The sequence below is a fragment of the Bos mutus genome, chromosome 12 (genome assembly GCF_027580195.1).
Source record: "Bos mutus isolate GX-2022 chromosome 12, NWIPB_WYAK_1.1, whole genome shotgun sequence".
Classification (NCBI taxonomy): Eukaryota; Metazoa; Chordata; class Mammalia; order Artiodactyla; family Bovidae; genus Bos; species Bos mutus.
Genome location: NC_091628.1, coordinates 19,349,307 through 19,371,198, shown reverse-complemented (window position 1 = coordinate 19,371,198; position 21,892 = coordinate 19,349,307). Strand labels below are relative to the sequence as shown.

Below are 21,892 nucleotides of genomic sequence, written 5' to 3'. Positions count from 1 at the left end.
TCTTTTCGACTGTGTGGACTCTGGCCCTTCAGGCTCCTCTGTCCACAGGATTCTCCAGGCAAGAATACTGGAGTGGTTTGCAATGCCCTTCATAAGTGTTATAATGAAAACACCATTTGTATAAACATCAGAGACACAGGCCCCTGAAAATTTTCTCCATTAAGGATATTTGTACTCAGGTCACCAAAATGTTGTGTAGAGGAACCCATTACATTGTAAGAGGGTATTCTGCGTCGGAGTTTCCAGGACTTGAAGCCTAGGGAAGCCTTCAGGAAGGAAACCTTGTTTGGGAACAGAGGTTTGAGCCAGATTAATTTCAGGTTAATTCTAGATAGTCATCCCACACCATCTCCAGACGCCAAGTGGGATCTGAAGATGGAAAATAGATCGGGGCAGGTGATCTACGTAAGCACGAAGATGACGGGTAATCACCAAGGGAGATTCCTGTGTGGAAACAGGAAAGAACAAGCGGTAGAAACTGAATACTTCCCTCGGAGGCCCCGCATTCTTCCCACTACCTCCAGGTTCCCATCACACTCATCAGAACCCCATGCCCACGAGGAGGATGAGCTTGGAAGAGGCAGGTCAAGGATCGCCCTCCCACCCTGCCCAAGGGGTCCCTCCCAGAGTAGCCTCCTGAGCGACTGCGACCGCGCGGCACCCGAAAGTCACGACGAAAAGCTCATCTCTGTACCTAAAATGCAGCAGGACCAACGACTCAGAGCGCAGGATGTATATTCACAATGCAATCATTAACAGCCATTAATCCTGGGCCCTGTGCATCGGTTTAGGATTTGAGAACACTCTTCAGAAACCAGTCACGGTATGGAGGGTGGGGGTGGGGGCGCGTCAGAGGCTCTCGGGTGGAGGCATAGTTTTCTCAGTCCTGGGTGCGCGGGGACAAGCTTGGGGCTCTTCTAAATCGGCTCCCGTTCCCCAGCCAGATTTGCCTCTGTCAGCTCATCTCTAAAGATAATGTTTAAGGTGAGGAGAGCACAATTTTAAAGATACAGCACCCCAGGACCCCTTAGCGTACAGTGAAATCGGCCAAGCTCACGCATCCCTCAGTTATCAGGACACACAAGCTGGCTTTGCAAAGGAAAAAAATCCTCCTACGCGCCAGCGCGCGCAGTCCCGCTGTCCTCCGCCAGGCCGCCACCCGCTTCGCCACGCCACGCTACGCCACGCCCCTAGCCCCGCCCCCGCCGTAGCCCCGCCCCCAGAGCTCCGCCCCGCCCCGCACGCTGGTCTTCCGTATCTTCCGCCCAGGCAGGCTTCTTTTCATCCTGCGCTGCGCCCGCCCCGCCTGGGGCGTCGCGGTACCCGCCTCCGCGCTGCGCACACACCTCCCCCATCCCCGCCGCACCTACTCCGGCGCTCGGGCGCGGGCGGGAGGCGGAGCGGAGGGGTCGGGGGCGGTGTCGCCTCAGCCCAGGAGCTGCAGGCAGCGGCAGCGGCGCCGGAGGTCCCCGAGATATGGCCGCCTCGGTGTTTTGCTGCCTGCGGTGCTGCAGAGATGGCGGGACGGGCCACATCCCTCTGAAGGAGATGCCGGCCGTGCAGCTGGACACGCAGCACATGGGTAAGGGCCCTCCCTTCCCCAGACCCAACGGCCCACCCCTGGTCGGGCGCGGCGGGTCGGGGGCAGCCGGGGGCGTCTCGAGGAGCCCCGCACGCGGCCGGGCCCCTGCGGGCTCCGGGCGTCGTCCCCTGCCCCTCGCCCTGCGACGCTGCCGAAGACCCGGGTCGGCGTCGCGGATCTCCTCCGGACTCCGGCCGACCGCACCTTGGCCTGGTGTATTCAAGCAGCCCGGTCCGCTCCTGTCTTGGGGAGATACGGGCGTCTGGACCTTACCGTTCCCACAGGAATCTCTGGGGCGCCTCCTCCCGAGACTCGTCAGACGTCCCCGGCGTGGGACGCGGGGGCGACTCGGTTCTCCTATCCCGCCGTCGAGCTTCAGTCAAATACGCACATGTTGAGAACACTTAGCTGTCCTGGCTCCTTCCTCTGCCCTGACAGCTTTCTATTCGCCCGTCAATTATCGGTTGTTTGCTCTCACCTCCTAAAGTCAAGACGAGGCAAGTTGCAAAAGCCTAAAGTCACAGCTTAGCTCAGGACATGTCATTTCAACAAAAACCTCCCCTGTGCGGCTCCTCCTGAGTCATGCTTAGAGGTGGTGTAATTTCACCTGGCTGGCTTCTTCCTAGCAGGTCAGGCTATTGCAGAAATAGCGTGTTGCTTCTTCCCATCTATGGTTTTTCCTTTGAATTTCAAATGAGCCTATAGCTTCTCCTTCTATAACATTCTCCTCTTCTCCTCTATAGCCTCTCGCCACCTTATTATTTCTTTTTTAGACTTGTCCCATGTAGTTCCATGCTTCTGGAGTGTGTTTCTAGGGGATGACATTTCCCACTGTAATTATTTCAAAGTACTGTCTTTTTGCCGAATTATTCTCTTCTAAATATACATCTGCACTTTTAGTTTTCCCCATATCTCTCTTTGACTAAAGGACAGTGCATTGAAATAACAAAGGGAATTCTTAAATATTTGTAGCAAAACCCTCTCCTGCCCAGATTCTTTATACTCTGAAAATACTCTGCTCATTATATTTTTCTTTTTTTCACTTTCTATAGCATGTACTAAATAACAAATGTGATAATTGTTTACCACTTTGTATGTGGGTTTTTACTTTTCATTCTTAGATCTCCCAAGTGTAATATAGAACCCCAATACATAACTATGTATGTAGGTGTACGTATATCTCCTTGAATTATTTCTTATTCATCATCACTTATAGACAGAGGTCCAAATTCTGTGATTTCTCTCAGGAAATGTTTCCATTTCATGTATTCATTCACTCAACTGATATTTATTGAGTGACTGTCAGATGGCAGGCATTGTTTTATATGCTGCTGCTGCTGCTGCTAAGTCGCTTCAGTCGTGTCCGACTCTGTGCGACCCCATAGACGGCAGCCCACCAGGCTCCCCCGTCCCTGGGATTCTCCAGGCAAGAACACTGGAGTGGGTTGCGTTTCCTTCTCCAATGCATGAAAGTGAAAAGTGAAAGTGAAGTCACTCAGTCATGTCCGACTCTTAGCGACCCCATGGACTGCAGCCTACCAGGCTCCTCCGTCCATGGGATTCTCCAGGCAAGAGTACCGGAGTTGGGTGCCATTGCCTTCTCCGGCAATGTGCTAGGAACACAGTAAAGAAAAATCACACATAGTTTCTTTCGGGAGGTTATGATCAGCTTTAGTTCTTTCTGTCTCTTCTTCCAAACTCCTGGATTACTACAATCTACTCTTTAAAGTATGACTTCCCTGGTGGCTCAGTTGGTAAAGAATCTGCCTACAATTCGGGAGACCCGGGTTCCATCCCTGGGTCGGGAAAATCCCCTGGAGAAGGAAATGGCAACCCACTCCGTATTCTTGCCTGGAGAATCCCATGGATAGAGGAGCCTGGTGGGCTGCAGTTCATGGGGTCACAAAGAGTCGGACACAACTGAGCGAATACTCTTTTAAGTATTTGTTTTCTCTGGTCTCTTCTCCACGGAGAGCTGGTCACTGGTACTCGTTCCACTATGTTCTCCTTTTTCCAAAGCTGCCCCGCATCTTTCAGTAGAGTAATATCATCCCCTGATTTTCTTCCTGCGTGGAAACTTTTTCTTAACCTGTCTTCCAAAAACTTCAAATTCTTCAATCACAGAAAAAGCCTGATTTTAGAAAACAAATAAGAGGAGAGGCTTATCAAGTTAGGAGTAGGTTTCAAGCATGAATTGATCTTAAGTTGAAATATGAGAAGCCCACTGAGTGAATATGCATGTATTTGGATATGTGAAAGGTTAATATGATTGCTTTTTTTTTTTTAAGTCTCTGTGTTTCATATGCAAATAAGTGTTGTCTCTTTCAAAGTTGTCACTTATATTGGTAATGCTACATCACCTAAAGTGATTTGAAATTCCTCTTGGAATTTTCTGTGATGTAGTTTTTATAAATATCTTCTTTTTTACCACAGCCTCCATATTTAATTGTGATTTGGTTTTTTAGAAATACAGAACTTCCCTGGTGGCTTGGGTGATAAAGAATCTGCCTGCAATGTGGGAGACCCGTGTTTGATCCCTGGGTCAGGAAGATCCCCTGGAGAAGGGAATGGCAGCCCACTCCAGTATTCTGGCCCCGAGAATCCTATGGACACAGGAGCATTGTGGGCTACAGTCTGTGGGGTTACAAAGAGTTGGACATGACTGAGTGACTAATACTTTTTAGAAATGAATGTCTTCCAAGGTAGCTTCCTTGAAAGGGATGTTATTCATTTAGAAATGTCTAATGCTTTTTAAAAAATACTCTTTGGCTATGTTTATATATTTTCTGACTGTACTCAAATTTTCCTTGACTCTCTAAACAGTCTTGATAATAAAACTGTACAAATCACACAGATCCAAATATAGGATATCTTTGTACTTAAAAAAGAGAAATAGAATAGGCTTGAAATAATTCCCTAATGATTCACAAGCAGTGTAGAATGTTCTCTGAATATATCCATCTTTATGTATAGAACATCTCAGTACCTAGCAGAATGCCTTGGAGATAAGAAATGATATTGAAGTAAGAACATAATAGCGTATTCAGATTTGGTTGTTTGGGTTCAACTCAGAGTTATATGTAAGAACCATAAAGTATTGCTGGGTTTAAAAAAATACCATGTATTTTCATAATTCTTGAAGTGTTTTTTCACTTAGGGTGCTTTCAGTTACAAGCAGTAAAACCTACAACTCAAAAATTGTTGAAAAATGAAGGCAATTCATCGGTTTGTGTAAATTTAAAAAGTAAAACGCAGCACTAGCTTCAGAAAAGACTCAGTGCTGCCAAGGACTGGACTCTTTTATCTCTTTCCCCCATCAGCTGTTGCTTATTCGTGAAGGCTGGCGTCCATGACAACTTGCAGCCTCTCCCTGTACTATCGGCTTCCTCATGTGAATCCAGCAAAAGCGATAAAATCTTTATCCCTTCATTCTCTCTGCAAAAGTCTTGAGACTATCTCTGATGGTAGTGCTTAGGTCACATAACCGTTTTTCACTCAGTCACTGTGGCCAAGAAATGTGGAATGCACTGATTGACTTAACCCAGGTCAAAGCTGTAGCCCTGAAGCCAGAGATTGAGTCAGCTTCCTTGGAACTGTTTTGATCTCCAGAGAGAAGTTCGTTGGGAAAGAGAAAACAGATGCTACATGTCCACGACAAGTACTTAGCAGAGCATATTCATTCATTTCCGTATCAGTTATTTGTCGAGCGTCTGCTGGATGCCAAGCACTCCATGGTCTTTGCTATTAAGGAGGAGCTGGGCCCTGGTTGCTCACCAGCAACTGCTGGAGATCTGTGAGGCAGCTAGATGTAAATTATGTATAAAGACACTGTCCCAGAATTTGCAGTTTAGCATTTTGTAATTAGGGAAAAAAAAGGATGCTAATGAATTTTTAATAATCATATAATAGGATCTTGTGGACTTCCCCAATGGCTCCGTGGGTAAAGAATCCAATTACAATGCAGGAAACCCAGGACAAGCAGGTTCAATCCCTGGGTCGGGAAGATCCCCTGGAGGTGGAAGTAGCCACCCATTCCATTATTGTTGTTCCATATATAGAAAATTATATAGACAGAGGAATCTGATGGGCTACAGTCCCTGGGACTGAGCATGGACATAGTGCAATACAAAGGATCTTCGTTTTACCTTCTATAAGAGTGTCTTTAATCAGCCCATTTAGAATTGTGGTAAAGTCTTGAAAATGTGGTATTTCTCATGTGTATTTGTCCCAAATAATTTTTTGTTCAAGTATCAATTCAACGGTGAGTTGAGAGACCTGCCTCTCTGTTAGTACATTTGTTACTATTTTCTAGTTTTATTTTACCCCCTCTGGAAAGAGGAGTTCCCTACAGTTCCCCTAACCAGATCTGCTTGGTTTGTAAACTTATTAGCAGAAGAGTTATACTGATTACAGATCTTGGGAGTCTGTCATGGGATAGTTATGGGATATTTCTTACAGATAAGCATTTTGTTAAATTTCTTCATATTCTCTGATATGCTTTCCTAAATCAGTGTTTGGAAAAGAATTGGTATTGGAGTCACATGATCAAGAGATTGTTTTTCTCACTCTCATCTATCAAATGTTATTTGAACTAAACTAAGATTTTCCATGAGAATAAAATGCATTTAATGATGTTGAAACCTTGTTTACATCTTTTCAATGTGATTAACAGCAACTATTTTACAGATATTTTTAAGATCCTAAAATTGGCATTTTTCCATGTCAGCTATTTCAAGAACATAGATGTATGTTTCTTTCCATGGTTCATTACTCTTCAGTTCTTACTTGACCAATGCACTTGCATAAGACCTTGTACATACATTCATTCAGCTTTTATCAGGTTGTTTTTTTTTGGATTGAACTGAAAATTGTACTGATTGCCCAGCTTCTTTTAAGTGTTTCTGTTTTTATTTAAATCAAGAAATTTATGCCGTCATCAAATTGATTCACTGGCTAAAATGGAAGAAAGTCTACTTCAGGGAGTTCCCTGGTGGCCTAGTGGTTAGGACTGTGGGCTTTCACTGAGGTGGACCCAGGGTTCAGGGAACTGAGATCCTACAAGCCGCACAGCACAGCCAAAAACAAAAACAAAGTCTATTTCTACCTTAAAAGTGTTTAAAATATTCAGTATGTATGTTAAAAAAATTCAGTATAATACAAAATTACTGTTTATTTGAAACTAATTAAACAAAATTTATAGCCACAAATTAATATTAAATATAAATGTTCTCCCAGAAAAAAGTGAATTAAATATTTTAAATAATTTATCATTATTTCATATTTCAAAGTATATATAGCCTTCCTATTTTTTGGAGACTAAGAGTTAAAAGTGAAATAGAAATTAACCTTGAGGGACTTCCTTAGTAGTCCAGGGGTTAGGAGCCCACCCTGCAACGCAGGGGACACAGGTTCCATCCCTGGTCAGGGAACTAAGATCCCACACGCCATGGAGCAACTAAGCCCGTGGGCTGCAACTAGAGAGTCTGGGCTGCAGTGAAACATCCCACATGACGCAATGAAGATCTGTTGTGCCACAGCCAAGACTCAATACAGCCAAATAAGTAAACAGTAAATCAATAAATATCTTTTAAAACTTAACCTTGATTGTTGGGTAAGAGAATACAAAACTTTACACAGTGTCTGTATTTTTTGTTTAGGAACTGATGTTGTCATTGTAAAAAATGGAAGACGAATATGTGGAACGGGAGGTTGTTTAGCCAGTGCACCTTTACATCAAAACAAAAGCTACTTCGAATTCAAAATCCAATCCACAGGTTGGTATAATGGTACTTGACTGTTAATACTCTGAATGTGAGGAGGAATCTTCAATATACGGAAAAGATTAATGAGGTCATTAAAAAAAAACAACTCTTACTTAAAGCCATTTTCACTCACATCTTCTTGTGAGATCCTGGTTTCATTAGTTAATTTAGTTATATTAAGTTCAGTTTTCTCATCTATAAAATGGATTACAGGAGCTGCCCTTCCTGCTTCATAGGAGCTGTATGCATGAAAGTGTCTTAACAGCAGTATGTACTGGTTCCATTTAACACACAAGCATTATTACTAATATGGTTAATTAGCGGGAGCTAGATGAACCATTTCATTTGGTCAAGCTTGTAAGGTGTAGACTTTTGCTGTTTTATCTTAGGATAAAATTAATCTTATGATCCTAAGTTTTTCTCTTAACTCTTGTTAAGATTCCCTGATTCAGTGTCTTCTGAAGCGATTGGCAGATTTAGAATTTTGGTAGAAGTCTAAAGTCTCTTTAAAATTTTTTAAATACGTACACCTGAAGCTAACACAATACTGTAAATCAACTATGCTTCAATTAAAATTTAAAAAAAATTTTAAATTATGAAGTTTCTTGTATGGCAGTTCTACGTGAGTATTATAATAGTTATTATTAGTTAACTTGTGGCAGTTTTGAATATGGGGGAATTTTTTAAGGCTTTATTAGAAAGAAACCTGTAGTAAAATATGGCATGAGTAATATAGGTACAGAACAGTGAAACTAGAGTGGAGTAAATTAATTCTGCTCTTAAATGAAAAAACATAAAATATTCCTCTGGGACTTGTTTTTTAAATTGTTTTAAATACTGATTTTTCTTAAGTGTGTAAAATAAATATAAATCTGTCCTCCATTCCATTCTTTTGTAAGTTAACTCACTGGCTGCAAAATGTCTCTGGTTACCGTAATTTTCTCAAGTATAACATACCTTTTCTCAAGAGAAGTGAATATTTCCTTGAGCCTTAAATGTAATACAGATTTCTTTGTGGATTTTCTGTAAAGGATGCTATCCTCAAAGATATTTCTACAATAGTGTGTTGGAGTTTGAGGCTTTGATCCCTCAAGGAAAGCTTCAGGCAGTGTGCCACAGGGTGTCATCATGCACAGTTCCTCAGGAGGAAGAGGACGCTGTAACCCTGTCTAGAGCTGTTGTCACGTGAAATTAGTATCATCCCCTACTGGCACTCTTGTCTCACCTTGGAGGATAAATTATAGAATCAGATTATTTAGGAGGCCAGGACAGTGAAGTCCAGACATGCAGCTTTCTGATGGCCTCACTCAATCCAGGAAAATGGATTGACAACATGGTCTTCAAGCATTCTTTAGAATTTCCCCTGATTTTGATAAAAACCAAGAAGGAAACAGTTTGAGATGTAATCAGGAGCTTACATATTCTGTTAGACTGAAAAGAAGAGAGCTGGTCTCTTTAAAAGTCAACTTAGACCAAACGGTTTTAAACTCATGGACTTAAGGTATTGGATAAGAAAATGATTTTACATTTTATCATTAATTTTCTCTTCTCCATAGTATTGACCAGGTCATATACATTATTGGTCACGTATTACAGATGCAAAAACTAAAGAAGTAATTTCCTGCTTCTCAGAGGTGGTGCTTGAAATAGAAGCCGAGGCTATTTAAATTCAATGTGTGGCTTTTTAGTAATATTTTGGGGGAATAATAATAATAGTAATGACAATAGCTAGCATCTTTTTAAAAAATACTTCCTCTGTGCTTTACTTATCCATTAAAAAAAAATACAGTGTTCCAGTTATTTTACTTGGATGATCTTGCTGTATCTTCTGATAACTTTAAGAGGCAAGTACTATTAGACTCGGAGAAGGCAATGGCACCCCACTCCAGTACTCTTGCCTGGAAAATCCCATGGGCGGAGGAGCCTGGTGGGCTGCAGTCCATGGGGTCGCCAAGAGTCGGACATGACTGAGTGACTTCACTTTCACTTTTCACTTTCATGCATTGGAGAAGGAAATGGCAACCCACTCCAGAGTTCTTGCCTGGAGAATCCCAGGGACAGCGGAGCCTGGTGCGCTGCCGTCTGTGGGGTCGCACAGAGTTGGACACGACTGAAGCGACTTAGCAGCAGCAGCAGCAGCACTGTTAGACTCCATAGTTTGCAGGTGAGGAAACAGAGGTTACGTAACTTGCCCAAGATGACATAGCACAAGCAGGATTTAAACCAGGCAGTACAACTCCAGAGCCCACTTTTATCTCCCAAGAGATGTAGTACATCATTTGCAAACTACTTGAAGAAAAAATTTTTTTAAGATTAACAAAAAATAATTTAGTGATCATATGCCACTTTCTTTATAAACAATTTACACTGTCTTTTAAAACAACAACTTTCATATTTGTATTCTTCAGATTTGGGGAGCATTTAAATTATTATATTTTTCAGGAATCTGGGGTATTGGCGTTGCAACTCAGAAAGTTAACTTGAATCAGATCCCCCTTGGCCGAGATGTACACAGTCTGGTGATGAGAAATGATGGAGCCCTATACCACAACAATGAGGAGAAAAACAGACTGCCAGCAAACAGCCTTCCACAGGAGGGAGACGTGGTGGTGAGTTTCCTCGTGGACTTGTTTTCCACCGTGAATTATTCAACCTGAACTGCTTTTAGTATTTCTAGTTTTGCCTGGGAGTTTGTGGTCCAAATTCCAGAGCACGGGGATTGGATCTAATGAGGTAGTTCATTTTCCAAAGAGCCCTTGATGTCAATGCTGCTGTCTTACATAACTGCCTTCTTTCTAGAGCTGCACTGGCCAGGAAAATCACCACCAACCCTTATTTCCATTTAGGAGAGTTTATGACTGGTTGGCTGCCAGTCAACATCTCCTGCCACTCTCACATAAAAGAAACCTTGGCCCACAATTTTAAAAGAACGCTGACCCTTACGTTAGAAAAGATTAGGTATTTTTGCAGCTGGAGATCTCTTAGAGAAGACATTTATTACTTAATTTGTTAGGAACTTCTGTTAAAGAATTACCACATTTTTATCAGGAGTGTTGGTCCTTGTTAAACTTAACCTGGTTAAACTTCCTTCACTTTCAGAACTCTTTCAAGAACTGGCTCAAAATCCTAAGGGTTGATTGTGGAAAAGTTTTTTTTTTGGAAAGCAGGGGATAGAAGGAGTTACATAGTATGAAGGCTTCTCGGTTTTTATTCCCAACTAGATATATTCAAGTCTTTGCCAAAGCCATCCTATTGAAAATGTAATCCAGAGATCCCTTTCTGTCTTTTTCAGATACTTCTCACAGTGTTTTCCAAGAACCTTATACATTGAATTCAGGCCATTAGCTGTTGAGAACAGAGTTCTTGGGTCTCCTTTAGCAAGAGTGTCCTTATACACAGAGCCTTGGGTTCCTTGCTCTTATACCAAGTTGAAAGGAATCTAAAGAATGAGAGTTTCTAATCCTTGATAACAGACAAGGTAAATCCAGGTTACTGAATTAAAGAAGTATACACTATTTGGAAGAAGATGAAAAATAATGAGGAAATGAAAGCTTTTGACTATGATCTTTCTTCTCTTCAGTTTAAAAAAAAAATTGTGAAGAACAGTTTTTAAATAGGTAAATTATAGAAAGTGTTTTTTCCCCCCCAAATTAACTAAAGAAAACAAGGAAACCAAAGACATCAACCGTTTTTAAAATCTGCTTTTCCTCGTTCTTCCTTTTAAATAGTTGGTTCTGCATATATAGATCATTGCCAGATGCCCGTAATGTGGAACACCCTATTCAAGGGGTTATTTCATGAAAGAGAATCTTGAAGTCAGGTTGATGCTGTCAGCCTGCTTATACTAAAAATGAAATTCAAACATAAAGGATAATCCGGGTAACTCCCAGGTGGGTAGGACTCTGTGCTTCCACTGCAGAGGCCCCGGGTTCCGTCCTTGGTCAGGGAACTGAGATCCCATGTACCGCATGGTGAGACCAAAAGAAGAAGAAAGGATAATCAGTAACAAAAGGTTTTCTTTGTTGATGTACTGACTTGTACTGTGTGTTGTTATTTCCTTCCTGTCTCGTTCCTTAAGATGATTGGCACTTCATATCGACAGACTTAAGAATGTCATTTTTAGTCTGTCAGCATTATTAAATTAGACTTTGAGTTTTTATGCCCATTCTGATAAAAGGAGGGCTCAAAAAGATGAAAGATGAGCAGAATCCTGAAAAGTAAAGCAGTATCCCACGCTAATGGCTGTATCTTCCTAGTTTAAACACTTGCAAACAAATTTCACCAAATTGCTGACAATAGCGTAGGAAAGCTGGAATGAATTATGACAGTAAAAACATTCTCATATGTGTAGAATTTCAATCATATACCATTCTCTGAGGAAAAATCAAGAAAAATAAGCTTTCAACATCCAACCAAATGATTATGTTTCTGTAATAACCATACAGGATCAGCAGGGCCTACTGCAGCACCAAGGAGGCACACCTGAGACAGCCTATGCTTATTTTTACCTTTTGTATATAGTTTTGAAAAGTACAGATTACATTTTTAAGTTGCAGTTTTCAGTTTAATTTCAGAGAAGGCGAAATAGGTGGTACTATTATTATCATTTTACAGACCAGAAGTTAAGTAATTGCTTATTCAGAGTGACCCCAGGATTACAGTCTAATTTCAGAGTCTGTTCACCAAACCTGCAAATACTGATAAATCCTTAGAACACATCGGGTTTTTGGTATCATTATGAGAGAATCAAACCTAACATCTAGAACAGATAAAAGGGCAGATTAAGGGAATTCCCTGACAGTCCCGTGGTTAGTACTCCGTGCTTCCGCTGCAGGGGGCACTGGTTCAGCCCTGGTCAGAGAACTAACATCCCTCGGTGTGGTTTCTCACATCCTTCCTCACGTCTTTCTTTGGTATTGTCTAGTTGGTTTGGTCTAGTCGCTCAGTCGTGTCCAATTCTTTGTGACCCCGTGGGCTATAGCCTGCCAGGCTCCTGTGTCCATGGGATTTTCCAGGCAAGAAGACTGGAGCAGGTTGCGATCTCCTTCTCCAGGGGATCTTTGATACTGGGTATTGGGTATTGTCCCCTGGAGAAGGGAAAGGCTACTCACTCCAGGATTCTGGCCTGGAGAATTCCATGGACTGTATAGTCCATTTGGGGTCGCAAAGGGTCGCACACGACGGAGCGACGTTCACTCACTCACTCACTCATGGGGTATTGATGCTGGAGGGTGGGGTTGAGAACTTGCAATAGGTTATGCTGCCACCAGGTGGGGAAGGTGCCCAGATCATAACCTGTTAGTCTGAGCTGCTGGATTTCCAGTAAAGAGGGTTACATGCTGCTTTTTATGTAATCAGGTTTTTAAAATGAAAACAGGTTTCTTCACTAAAAAGCGAATCCTGGCGATCACTTTATTATTTAAAGTATTTAAAGTATTATTTAAGGTATTTAAAGTATTTATTATTTAAAGTATTATTTACATATTATATTTAAATACATACACTGAAATAAAGCAAAAGCAGTTTTATTTATCTTTCTCAGTGTTTAGTCTAACCCTGGCTTTGCTAAGATTTGAGGAGAATCTTTTATAGCACTTAACCTGTTGACTTATCTGGGCCTTTGCTGTCTTAACTGGAAAGTGAAGGATTTAAGACTAGATCATCTGTATGGTCTTTTTCTATCTATAAAAGCTTTTAGGTTCATATAATTTATCCACAGTCAGAAATCCTTCAAGTGGTTGCTTCTTGATCTATGATGATTTCTCTATTGAAAGGTCTCTGTTGTCATTCTTGAAAGGAAAGCTCTCCGTCTTCAGCTAGTAAATACTGTACAGAGTTTTAAAGAGAGTTTTAAAAGTGTAAAAGTCTTACAAGCTTTGAATTGCATGGCAATTAAGAATAAGTTTTCCAAAGCCATACTGCATCAGTTTAAATTCCAGCTCTGCCACTTCCTAACTGTGCAACCTTAAATAAGTTATTTAACTTCTCCTATGCTTTAGCTTGGAGAAGACAATGGCACCCCACTCCAGAACTCTTGCCTAGAAAATCCCATGGACGGAGGAGCCTGGTGGGCTGCAGTCCATGGGGTCCTGAAGAGTTGGACACGACTGAGCGACTTCACTTTCACTTTTCACTTTCATGCATTGGAGAAGGAAATGGCAACCCACTCCAGTGTTCTTCCCTGGAGAATCCCAAGGACGGGGGAGCCTGGTGGGCTGCCGTCTATGGGGTTGCACAGAGTCGGACATGACTGAAGCGACTTAGCAGCATGCTTTAGCTGCCTCATCTGTAAAGTGGAGATAATAAAAATACCTAGGATTAAATGAGTAAATATGAAGTGTCTAGGGTTTGGTACATAATACAGGTTGTTTTCCACAATGTCAATAATAATAATTGTAATTTTGTACCATTAATAATATACAAAGTAATATATTTTTATTTTGCTGTCTTTTTAAAGTCTTTTGAGCTGTTGTTTTTCTGTTTTCCACTTGATACTAATTATCAGTTACATGCAGTTGTAAATACCCACCTTACCTTAGTAATACATTTTACATATTTGAAACCAAGGTAAAGAGATAGAGAAATATATTATTTCTTTTTGAAAATAAATTGTATAAAGACAGTTCATCACAACTGAAAACAATGATAGGTAATAATCCCTAATGGTGAAAACTTCACTGTTTCCCCCCTTTGTTATCAAATTCTACATAAAGCAGTGTTTTCTATGTGAGTTTAAAAGGTCTCTCTGTTTACAGTATATAGTACTTATATCATCTTAATATTCAGAATATAAAACCCAGATTATCTGAATAAAATACTAGGATTTAGTTTGACCCCTCGAATGTGGACTCATGGGATTTTACTTTCCCCTCCCCCCACATAATCACCATTACTGTTTTTTTCTAGCTCAATTCAAATAGATTTCTACCAGATTGTAAACCCTTAATAAAATCTGTTATGGGAAAAAAAAATCTGTTGTGGTCTTTTGCTTAGTTTTTTGTTTCCATGCTCCCCAGTTAGTGCCTTCTGACTGTTCAGGTTTTTATGGAACATACATATTTTTCCTCTTTTTAATATTTACTTTGCTTTCTAGGGTATTACATATGACCATGTAGAATTAAATGTATATTTGAATGGAAAAAACATGCATTGTCCAGCATCAGGTATACGAGGGACAGTGTATCCAGTTGTTTATGGTAAGTGAAAATATTTCTAAACATTATTAAATGTATGTTAACTTTTGCTTGGCATTTAACTTTGTAACTATCATTCAGAAGGCTGGACAAATTAATAAGGACCTTTGTATATGGAGTATACTCAGTAGGTTATCACAATCCCTCTTTGCAGGACTAAGGAAAGTTTTTACTTCCTTTGTATTAAAAAAATCAACTTGCTAAATACAATGATTATTCTTAAATATGCAATAGCCATATTCCCTTTTAGATCATTTAATCTTATATTCCAGAAAGTTTCAAAAACTTTACAGAATTTTCAAAAAGGTATGCCTGCTAATTGTTAGAAAGGGTTAGATGAACAGAAAATGTAATTGTAAAGAATATTTTGAAAGTAGAGATGGGAATTCCGTGTAGATTGAACATTGGTTACCTTTACAAAATCGCCTAAATGTTAAAACTCTTCTACTTTCAAAAGAAATAAAAAATGAAGAAGAGAGTGATAAAGGCACTGTACTTATGTGTGTTTCCTATAAAGAGAGACACCTTATTTTTTAGGGATACATATAAAATATTTTAGAATAAAATGATATAATGTCTGGCATTTGCCTCAAAACAATATAAGGAGGGGAGGTGAAGAACAGAGGACTGACTGTAGGGAGGAGAGGAAACCTGTCTGGCTATTAGCCGACAATTGTTTGAAGTTAAGTAATGGATACATGAGGGTTCATTATTCTGTTCTGGTTACTTCCACATGTTTGGAATTTTCTGTAATAAAGGTAACTGAGTAGAGTCATCTCTAAGTAACCCTGTTCTTAGAGGTATACTTGTACAGAAACTATACTTACACATACATGGCTTAGTTCAGTTCAGTTCAGTCGCTCAGTCATGTCCTACTGTTTGCGACCCCATGAATCGCAGCATGCCAGGCCTCCCTGTCCATCACCAACTCCCGGAGTTCACTCAGACTCATGTCCATCGAGTCAGTGATGCCATCCAGCCATCTCATCCTCTGTCGTCCCCTTCTCCTCCTGCCCCCAATCCCTCCCAGCATCAGAGTCTTTTCCAATGAGTCAACTCTTCGCATGAGGTGGCCAAAGTACTGGAGTTTCAGCTTTAGCATCATTCCTTCCAAAGAAATCCCAGGGCTGATCTCCTTCAGAATGGACTAGTTGGATCTCCTTGCAGTCCAAGGGACTCTCAAGAGTCTTCGTTACTCCATTACTTAACTTCAAACAATTGTCGGCTAATAGCCAGACAGGTTTCCTCTCCTCCCTACAGTCAGTCCTGTTTTTCACCTCCCCTCCTTATATTGTTTTGAGGCAAATGCCAGACATTATACCATTTTATTCTAAAATATTTTATATGTATCCCTAAAAAATAAGGTGTCTCTCTTTATAGGAAACGTACATAAGTACAGTGCCTTTATCACTCTCTTCTTCATTTTTTATGTTATCAACTTTAAATCAACAAGTGTATGATTTTTCTGCCTGTGGTATTAGTGGATTGTAAACCATTTTCTCATTTAAATTACTTTAAATAATTAAGAATTTGAGCCATAACAAAAACTAATGGTTAACTTTTTTATAGTAACTTACCAGAAAAGTAACAGACTTTGTTCAGAGTGGCAGAAAAGTATACAGTAGCAAATATAAATATTTAATAATTTGATATAACAACCAAAGCCTGTGCTTTAAAGTTTTCATTTATCTTCTTTTTCCCTAAATACTACTTTTCAGTCCTTCTACCTTCTTTATCTTTGCATGAAAGGTGAATTTTTAAACTTGATATAAGTTAGTTTGCTTGCAATAATTGATAACCCTAAAAGTAATGTCTTTATTTACTTAAATGGAAATGGTAGCTTAATATTTGAAACAGTTTAGTCTGAGAAATAAATATCAGTAAAATTTTAGACTGAGTTACACAAATGAAGATAGCAAATGAGATTTTTATTCTAAATTGTTTCTTTGATTTGGCATTATTTTTAATGCAGTGAAGTTTATGTAGTAATATATTTTATAAATTGAAATTGATAGCCAGATACTATCAAAGATAAAAATAAAATTCAAATTCCCTTGAGTGAGTGAATGAAATCACTCAGTCGTGTCCAACTCTTTGGGACCCGATGGACTGTAGCCTACCAGGGTCCTCCATCCATGGGATTTTCCAGGCAATAGTACTGGAATGGGTTGCCATTTCTTTCTCCAGGGGATCTTCCTGACCCAGGGATCGAACCTGGGTCTCCTGCACTGCAGACAGACGCTTTACCCTCTGAGCCATCAGGGAAGTCCCAAATTCCCTTACCCTTTGCCTTCTATCCTATACCGAATCCTAATTCTTTCCACTTGTTCATACTGTCAGTCCTTATATTCAACCTGTGGAGAGACAAAACTGAGTAACAGTGAAGAAAAGTTTGTTCATAGTTAGGACTTCCAGCTTCATCTAAGTTCTCTGTGTTTTTTACATCTCTGCACCTTCTAGACTTTCATCGTTCTTGAGTTCCCTGTTCATTTTCTGTAGATCCCTCTTCCACTTTATAGAGAAACAGTCCATCATGGTGAACTCCAGCTTCCCTCCCCCACCTCTTAAAGGTTTTCTCTTCCCATCTTGTCTCCTTCCCATACCATTTTAGAGGAAGTGGTGCCCTTCATGTTTAAAAAACTCAGTCTAGATTTCAAACTTCCCAATTCTGGGACCTTATTGTCAGTTATTTTGTCTGTATCTCATGTCATCAACCTCGTTCTTCAATGCCTGTAAGCATTCTAAATCATTCTTATTCCAATATACTCTCCCTTAAACTTGTACCCCTCACCAGGCCTGGGTTTACCCTTCTCTATATGCCTGCATTTCCTGTAAAATAGCTTTTGTCTCTGTTTATATTGTATCGTCAACTACTGTGGCTGCCTTACACCACTTCACTGAAACCACCTGTGTTAAAAATTACTAGTGATGTCATGAATGTCACATCTAGTGCTTAACTTTTTTCCTGCATTGATAATGAAATATAAATTATTTAGTAATGTTCGTTAAACATATATACGCAACTTAACAAATAACTATAAAGTGAAACCCACATCATCACTATACTCAAGATAATGAACATACTTGTCACCCCTAAGTTTCCTCCTGCCCCCTTGCCATGCATTCTGCTCCCCTCTCCCCACCCTACCCCCTTGTAGTCACTGTCTGCTTTCTGTCACTACAGATTATCTTACGTTTTTAGAGTATTCTATAAATCATACAATTTGTATTTTTTTAATCTGGCTTCTTTTACTCAGTGTAATTAAGACTCATCCATGTTGTAACATGTACCAAGAATTCATTGATTTTTATTACCAAGTAGTATAGTTCATTGTGTGGATACATCAGAATTGATTTTTCCCTTCTCCTATTGTTGGATATTTAAGTTGTTTCTAGTTTTTGGCCATTACAAATAAAGCTGCTGTGACTATTCATGTATAAGCCTTTGTGTAGATATATGCATTCATTTCTCTTGGATAAATACTGATTTAAAAAAAGGAAAACAAAAAAACATATAGAAGCTGAATAAGGCCTGCAGGCTAATTAACAGTATTGTGTCAGTGTTAGTTTCCTGGTTTGGACATTGTACTGTAGTTGTGTGAGATGTTACCACTAGGGGAAGCTGGACGAAGGTTACCCAGGAATTTTTGTATTGTTTTTGCTACTCTTTGTGAATCTATCCTTTTTTAATAAAATATTTTTTAAGAAGTAAATTATCTTAATGTATAAAATTGAGAAAATACAGGTAGGTAAATAAGGAAAAACTCAAATTACCTATATTTATATCATCTAGAAATAATCATCGGAGAAGGCACTGGCACCCCACTCCAGTACTCTTGCCTGGAAAATCCCATGGATAGAGGAGCCTGGAAGGCTGCAGTCCATGGGGTCGCTAAGAGTCGGACACGACTGAAGCGACTTCACTTTCACTTTTCCCTTTCATGCATTGGAGAAGGAAATGGCAACCCACTCAAGTGTTCTTGCCTGGAGAATCCCGGGGACGGGGGAGCCTGATTGGCTGCCGTCTATGGGGGTCGCACAGAGTCGGACACGACTGAAGCGACTTAGCAGTAGCAGCAGCAGAAATAATCATAATAATATTTTGATGTATTTCCGTTCAGTGTTCTTGACAGATTTTATTCTTCACTGTGGCTGTTTTTAACCAGTAGGATCATGTTTTGTAACCTGGATAGCAGATGTGTTTCTTCTTCTTGTGTGTTAATTTTATGGCATTATGGAAACAGTTTATAAGTATTACTCATTCAGTTTAAGGTGTTTGCTTCTAATTTATTTTCTTTCTTTTTCTGTCTCTAGTTGATGACAGTGCAATTTTGGATTGCCAGTTCAGTGAATTTTATCATACTCCTCCACCTGGTTTTGAAAAGATATTATTTGAACAGCAGATCTTCTGAATGTATTTGTTTTTGAAACTTGTATTTCTGCACTGTTAAAAGTGTTTACCATTTAATAAAGCTTTACCTGACGTATAAATGAAAATATATTCTTAAAAATATGCTTGTTAATATTGTCTAAGGAACCAGTGTATACACTATACCACCCTGAAGTTGTGATTTAAAATACTTAGGTTTTGTGATATGAAATCAGCATTTGGGGTGGTTTATTTAACTCTTATTTAAATAAATATAACTGTGGGTTTAATTAACAATATTAAATGGAAATATGTGTATAGATATTTAAAAGGGAGTCTTTCTTAGTGTAAAATATTTGTATTGATAGAGACAGTTGGGTGGGTTTTGTGGTCATTCTGATGTTCAGACCTTATTAACTGTTTTAAGTCTGCAGTCCAATAATTTTGTGTCTCAGTGTCTTTTTTATATAGAGTATAACAAAGTGACAAATTTATATTATTGGCAACTTCAGTTTTGGCAATTTATTTACTGTAAAATGTACCACTTTAAAAATGTTAATTGCTTGTTTTGTTTGTATGCCGTTGTTTTTAATTTCCTTTGTGAAAGGAGATAAATGTGGTAGTAATTATTGGAGCATTTTGTTGAAGACCATCATGCTGTGTTACTTCAATACCTGCGTAAGTGGTGGTTGACTGGTGACCGTGTACACAGCAGACGTTTAGAATAGTATGATGCCTTCAATTTAAATGGAAATGAGGTTATTCTTTTAAGGATTTTAATTTAAATGTGCATTTTTCTGTAAGGAATAATAAAATAATAGTAATTAAGGACTATTCAGTACTATATTAAATACACGTTCTTCCTGTTTTGTTTAATTATACTGTAAATTCACTTTGCCCTTGATTATTCAGAAGTTCAGAAGTAAGTGAATCCTCTCCATGACCCTGACTGAGCCTTTGCTTAGTTTTCAGGAAGAATTGCTATCCTTTAAATACTACCCTACAAAACTGAACAAATCACTGTCCATATCTTTGGGACAGTCTCCTTTCCAGATAGGCCAGGCCAAGGATACATACATTTCACTCATTTATCACATGAAGCAGTATGTCATACCAGAAAAACATGGCTTAAGAATCAAAGGAGACCTGAATTGTAGTTTTGCCACCGGGTCCCATTATCTCTTCAGGCAATTTCCTCAGTTTCTCTGGATGCAGATTCCGCATTTATAAAAGGGATAGTCAGACCCTATTGGTAAGATTCTGTAACTGGTTAAAATTCATATGCAAAACACCCTCGTCATCATCTGCACGTGATGAGGCAGCGTCTTTGTTGACTGCGCTCAGTGGTTTTCACAGTGGGGCCCTTAGACCAGCAGCGTCAGCCTTACCTGACAACTTGGTAGACGTGGACACTCAGGCCCCCCCAAACCCATGGAATCAGAAACTGCTGGGGACGCACGCAGGAATCTGTTGGAACAAGCCCTTGAGGTGATTCTGATCCACGCTAAAGATTGAGAACCACTGCTCAGGAGAGAATTCTTTGAGAATGATTGCCTACTATAAATTTTCTAAGGATTTAAGACTATTGTTGACACATAGACAAGAGAGTCCTGCATGATATTTATTTATTGTTTATTTGATAGATAAAAGTAGAACAATTGTTTTTAAAACATAGATATATTTGAGTAACATATTTACATAAATCCCAGATTTAACTCTGTAGATACACAGAATTGAACTAACTTTATTATTTATGTATTTTTGGCTTTCTGACCTTGTAATTTTAATTAGTAAAGAACATGGTTATTTCAGAAAGAGATTTAATATAACTACTGCTTGCTTTCTTTATAATGTTACCTACCTCCGAATTATTTTTTTAAGAGCTAACCTTTTTTTTTTTAATGATCGTGTTCTTTTCTCAAGACTATCTTTGCTACCTCTAATCACACTGAATAGATAACAGTACTAAAATCAGTATATGAATTACATCCATGACAACAGTTTGATGAAGTCTAGATGTGCTTTTAACCTCTAGCTATCTAATTTCTCATAGGAAAATTACCTGTAACCTCAGTCTTACCTTGAGAAAAACATCAGATTCCTAAAGGGGCATCCTACAAAATATTTGAGCAGTAGTCCGCACTGTCATGGTCATCAAAATCAAGGGAAAAAACAAGTAAATGTAATGTGCACACCAGGAACAGAAAAGGATGTTAGGTAAAAACTAAGGAAATCTAAATACATCATGCACTTTAGTTAATAATGTATCACTATGTTTATTGTAATAGATGAACCATAAAAATGTAAGATGTTATTAACGGGGGAAATTGGAAGAGGGGACATATGGGAACTCTGTACTATTGTCTCAATTTTTCTGTGAATATAAACTGTTCCAAAAAATAAAGTGTATTTAAAAACCTACATTCAGCTAGAAGAAAATTAAAGGCTTTCTTGAAGACAATAGAACATTAGTATGGTATATACTTACAGCACAAGTATTCAGTGATAGCTAAATATACACATAGATGGGACATAAAACATCCTTGTATTTTAACACACAAAAAAACCTGCATTTGTTCCTGGCTGAAGAAGCTGTCCATTGTCTTGATTCTGTTTTTCACAGAAATCCACTTGTTCACACTGATGTAGCTTTTTATACTTACACTGAAAATTAGTCAGTGATTTATTATCCATGTTATTTTTTCAGTGATTTAAACATTGCAAGAGACTTGTAATGGCATATATGTGAAACAATGAACATCTCATAAATAAGTTTACAGTATTAAAAGCCAGAAAAAGATACTGGCTTTTAACTGCTGTCAGCTCACTGGTTGAGATTATTTGAATATATTTCCCACTTGGATTACAAGCTATTATCATTTAAGAATGATACAAAATATACTTTAAGGCTTTTAAAAATCATTAACAAAATCAGAAACATGTATGATAGTGTTGCTCACATCTTTATTTTTTCTTTTAACTGCAT

General features: G+C 39.2%; 1 protein-coding gene and 1 long non-coding RNA gene across 2 annotated transcripts in view; one reads left to right on the top strand and one right to left on the bottom strand.

The window, feature by feature from the left end:
* LOC138990188 (uncharacterized) overlaps positions 1 to 3,017 on the bottom strand; it is a 30,077-nt gene extending 27,060 nt beyond the window's left edge. The window contains exon 1 of the long non-coding RNA XR_011466293.1: positions 1,856 to 3,017. This is a non-coding gene — a long non-coding RNA (uncharacterized lncRNA). The remainder of the gene's footprint in view (positions 1 to 1,855) is intronic.
* Positions 1,276 to 21,329, top strand: SPRYD7 (SPRY domain containing 7). Its single transcript, XM_070380347.1, has 5 exons — positions 1,276 to 1,582; positions 7,240 to 7,356; positions 9,787 to 9,953; positions 14,438 to 14,540; positions 18,852 to 21,329. Exons 1-5 carry the CDS (start codon positions 1,477 to 1,479, stop codon positions 18,947 to 18,949), a joined length of 591 nt encoding a protein of 196 aa, XP_070236448.1. The 5' UTR covers positions 1,276 to 1,476; the 3' UTR covers positions 18,950 to 21,329.
* The last annotated feature ends 563 nt before the right edge of the window (positions 21,330 to 21,892 follow it).

Excerpts from the sequence above, each read along its gene's own strand:
- SPRYD7 (XM_070380347.1), top strand. The coding sequence starts at position 1,477 with ATGGCCGCCTCGGTGTTTTGCTGCCTGCGGTGCTGCAGAGATGGCGGG. Across the intron at positions 9,954-14,437 it reads CACAGGAGGGAGACGTGGTG|GGTATTACATATGACCATGT; the intron begins GTGAGTTTCCTC and ends TTTGCTTTCTAG. Across the intron at positions 14,541-18,851 it reads AGTGTATCCAGTTGTTTATG|TTGATGACAGTGCAATTTTG; the intron begins GTAAGTGAAAAT and ends TTCTGTCTCTAG.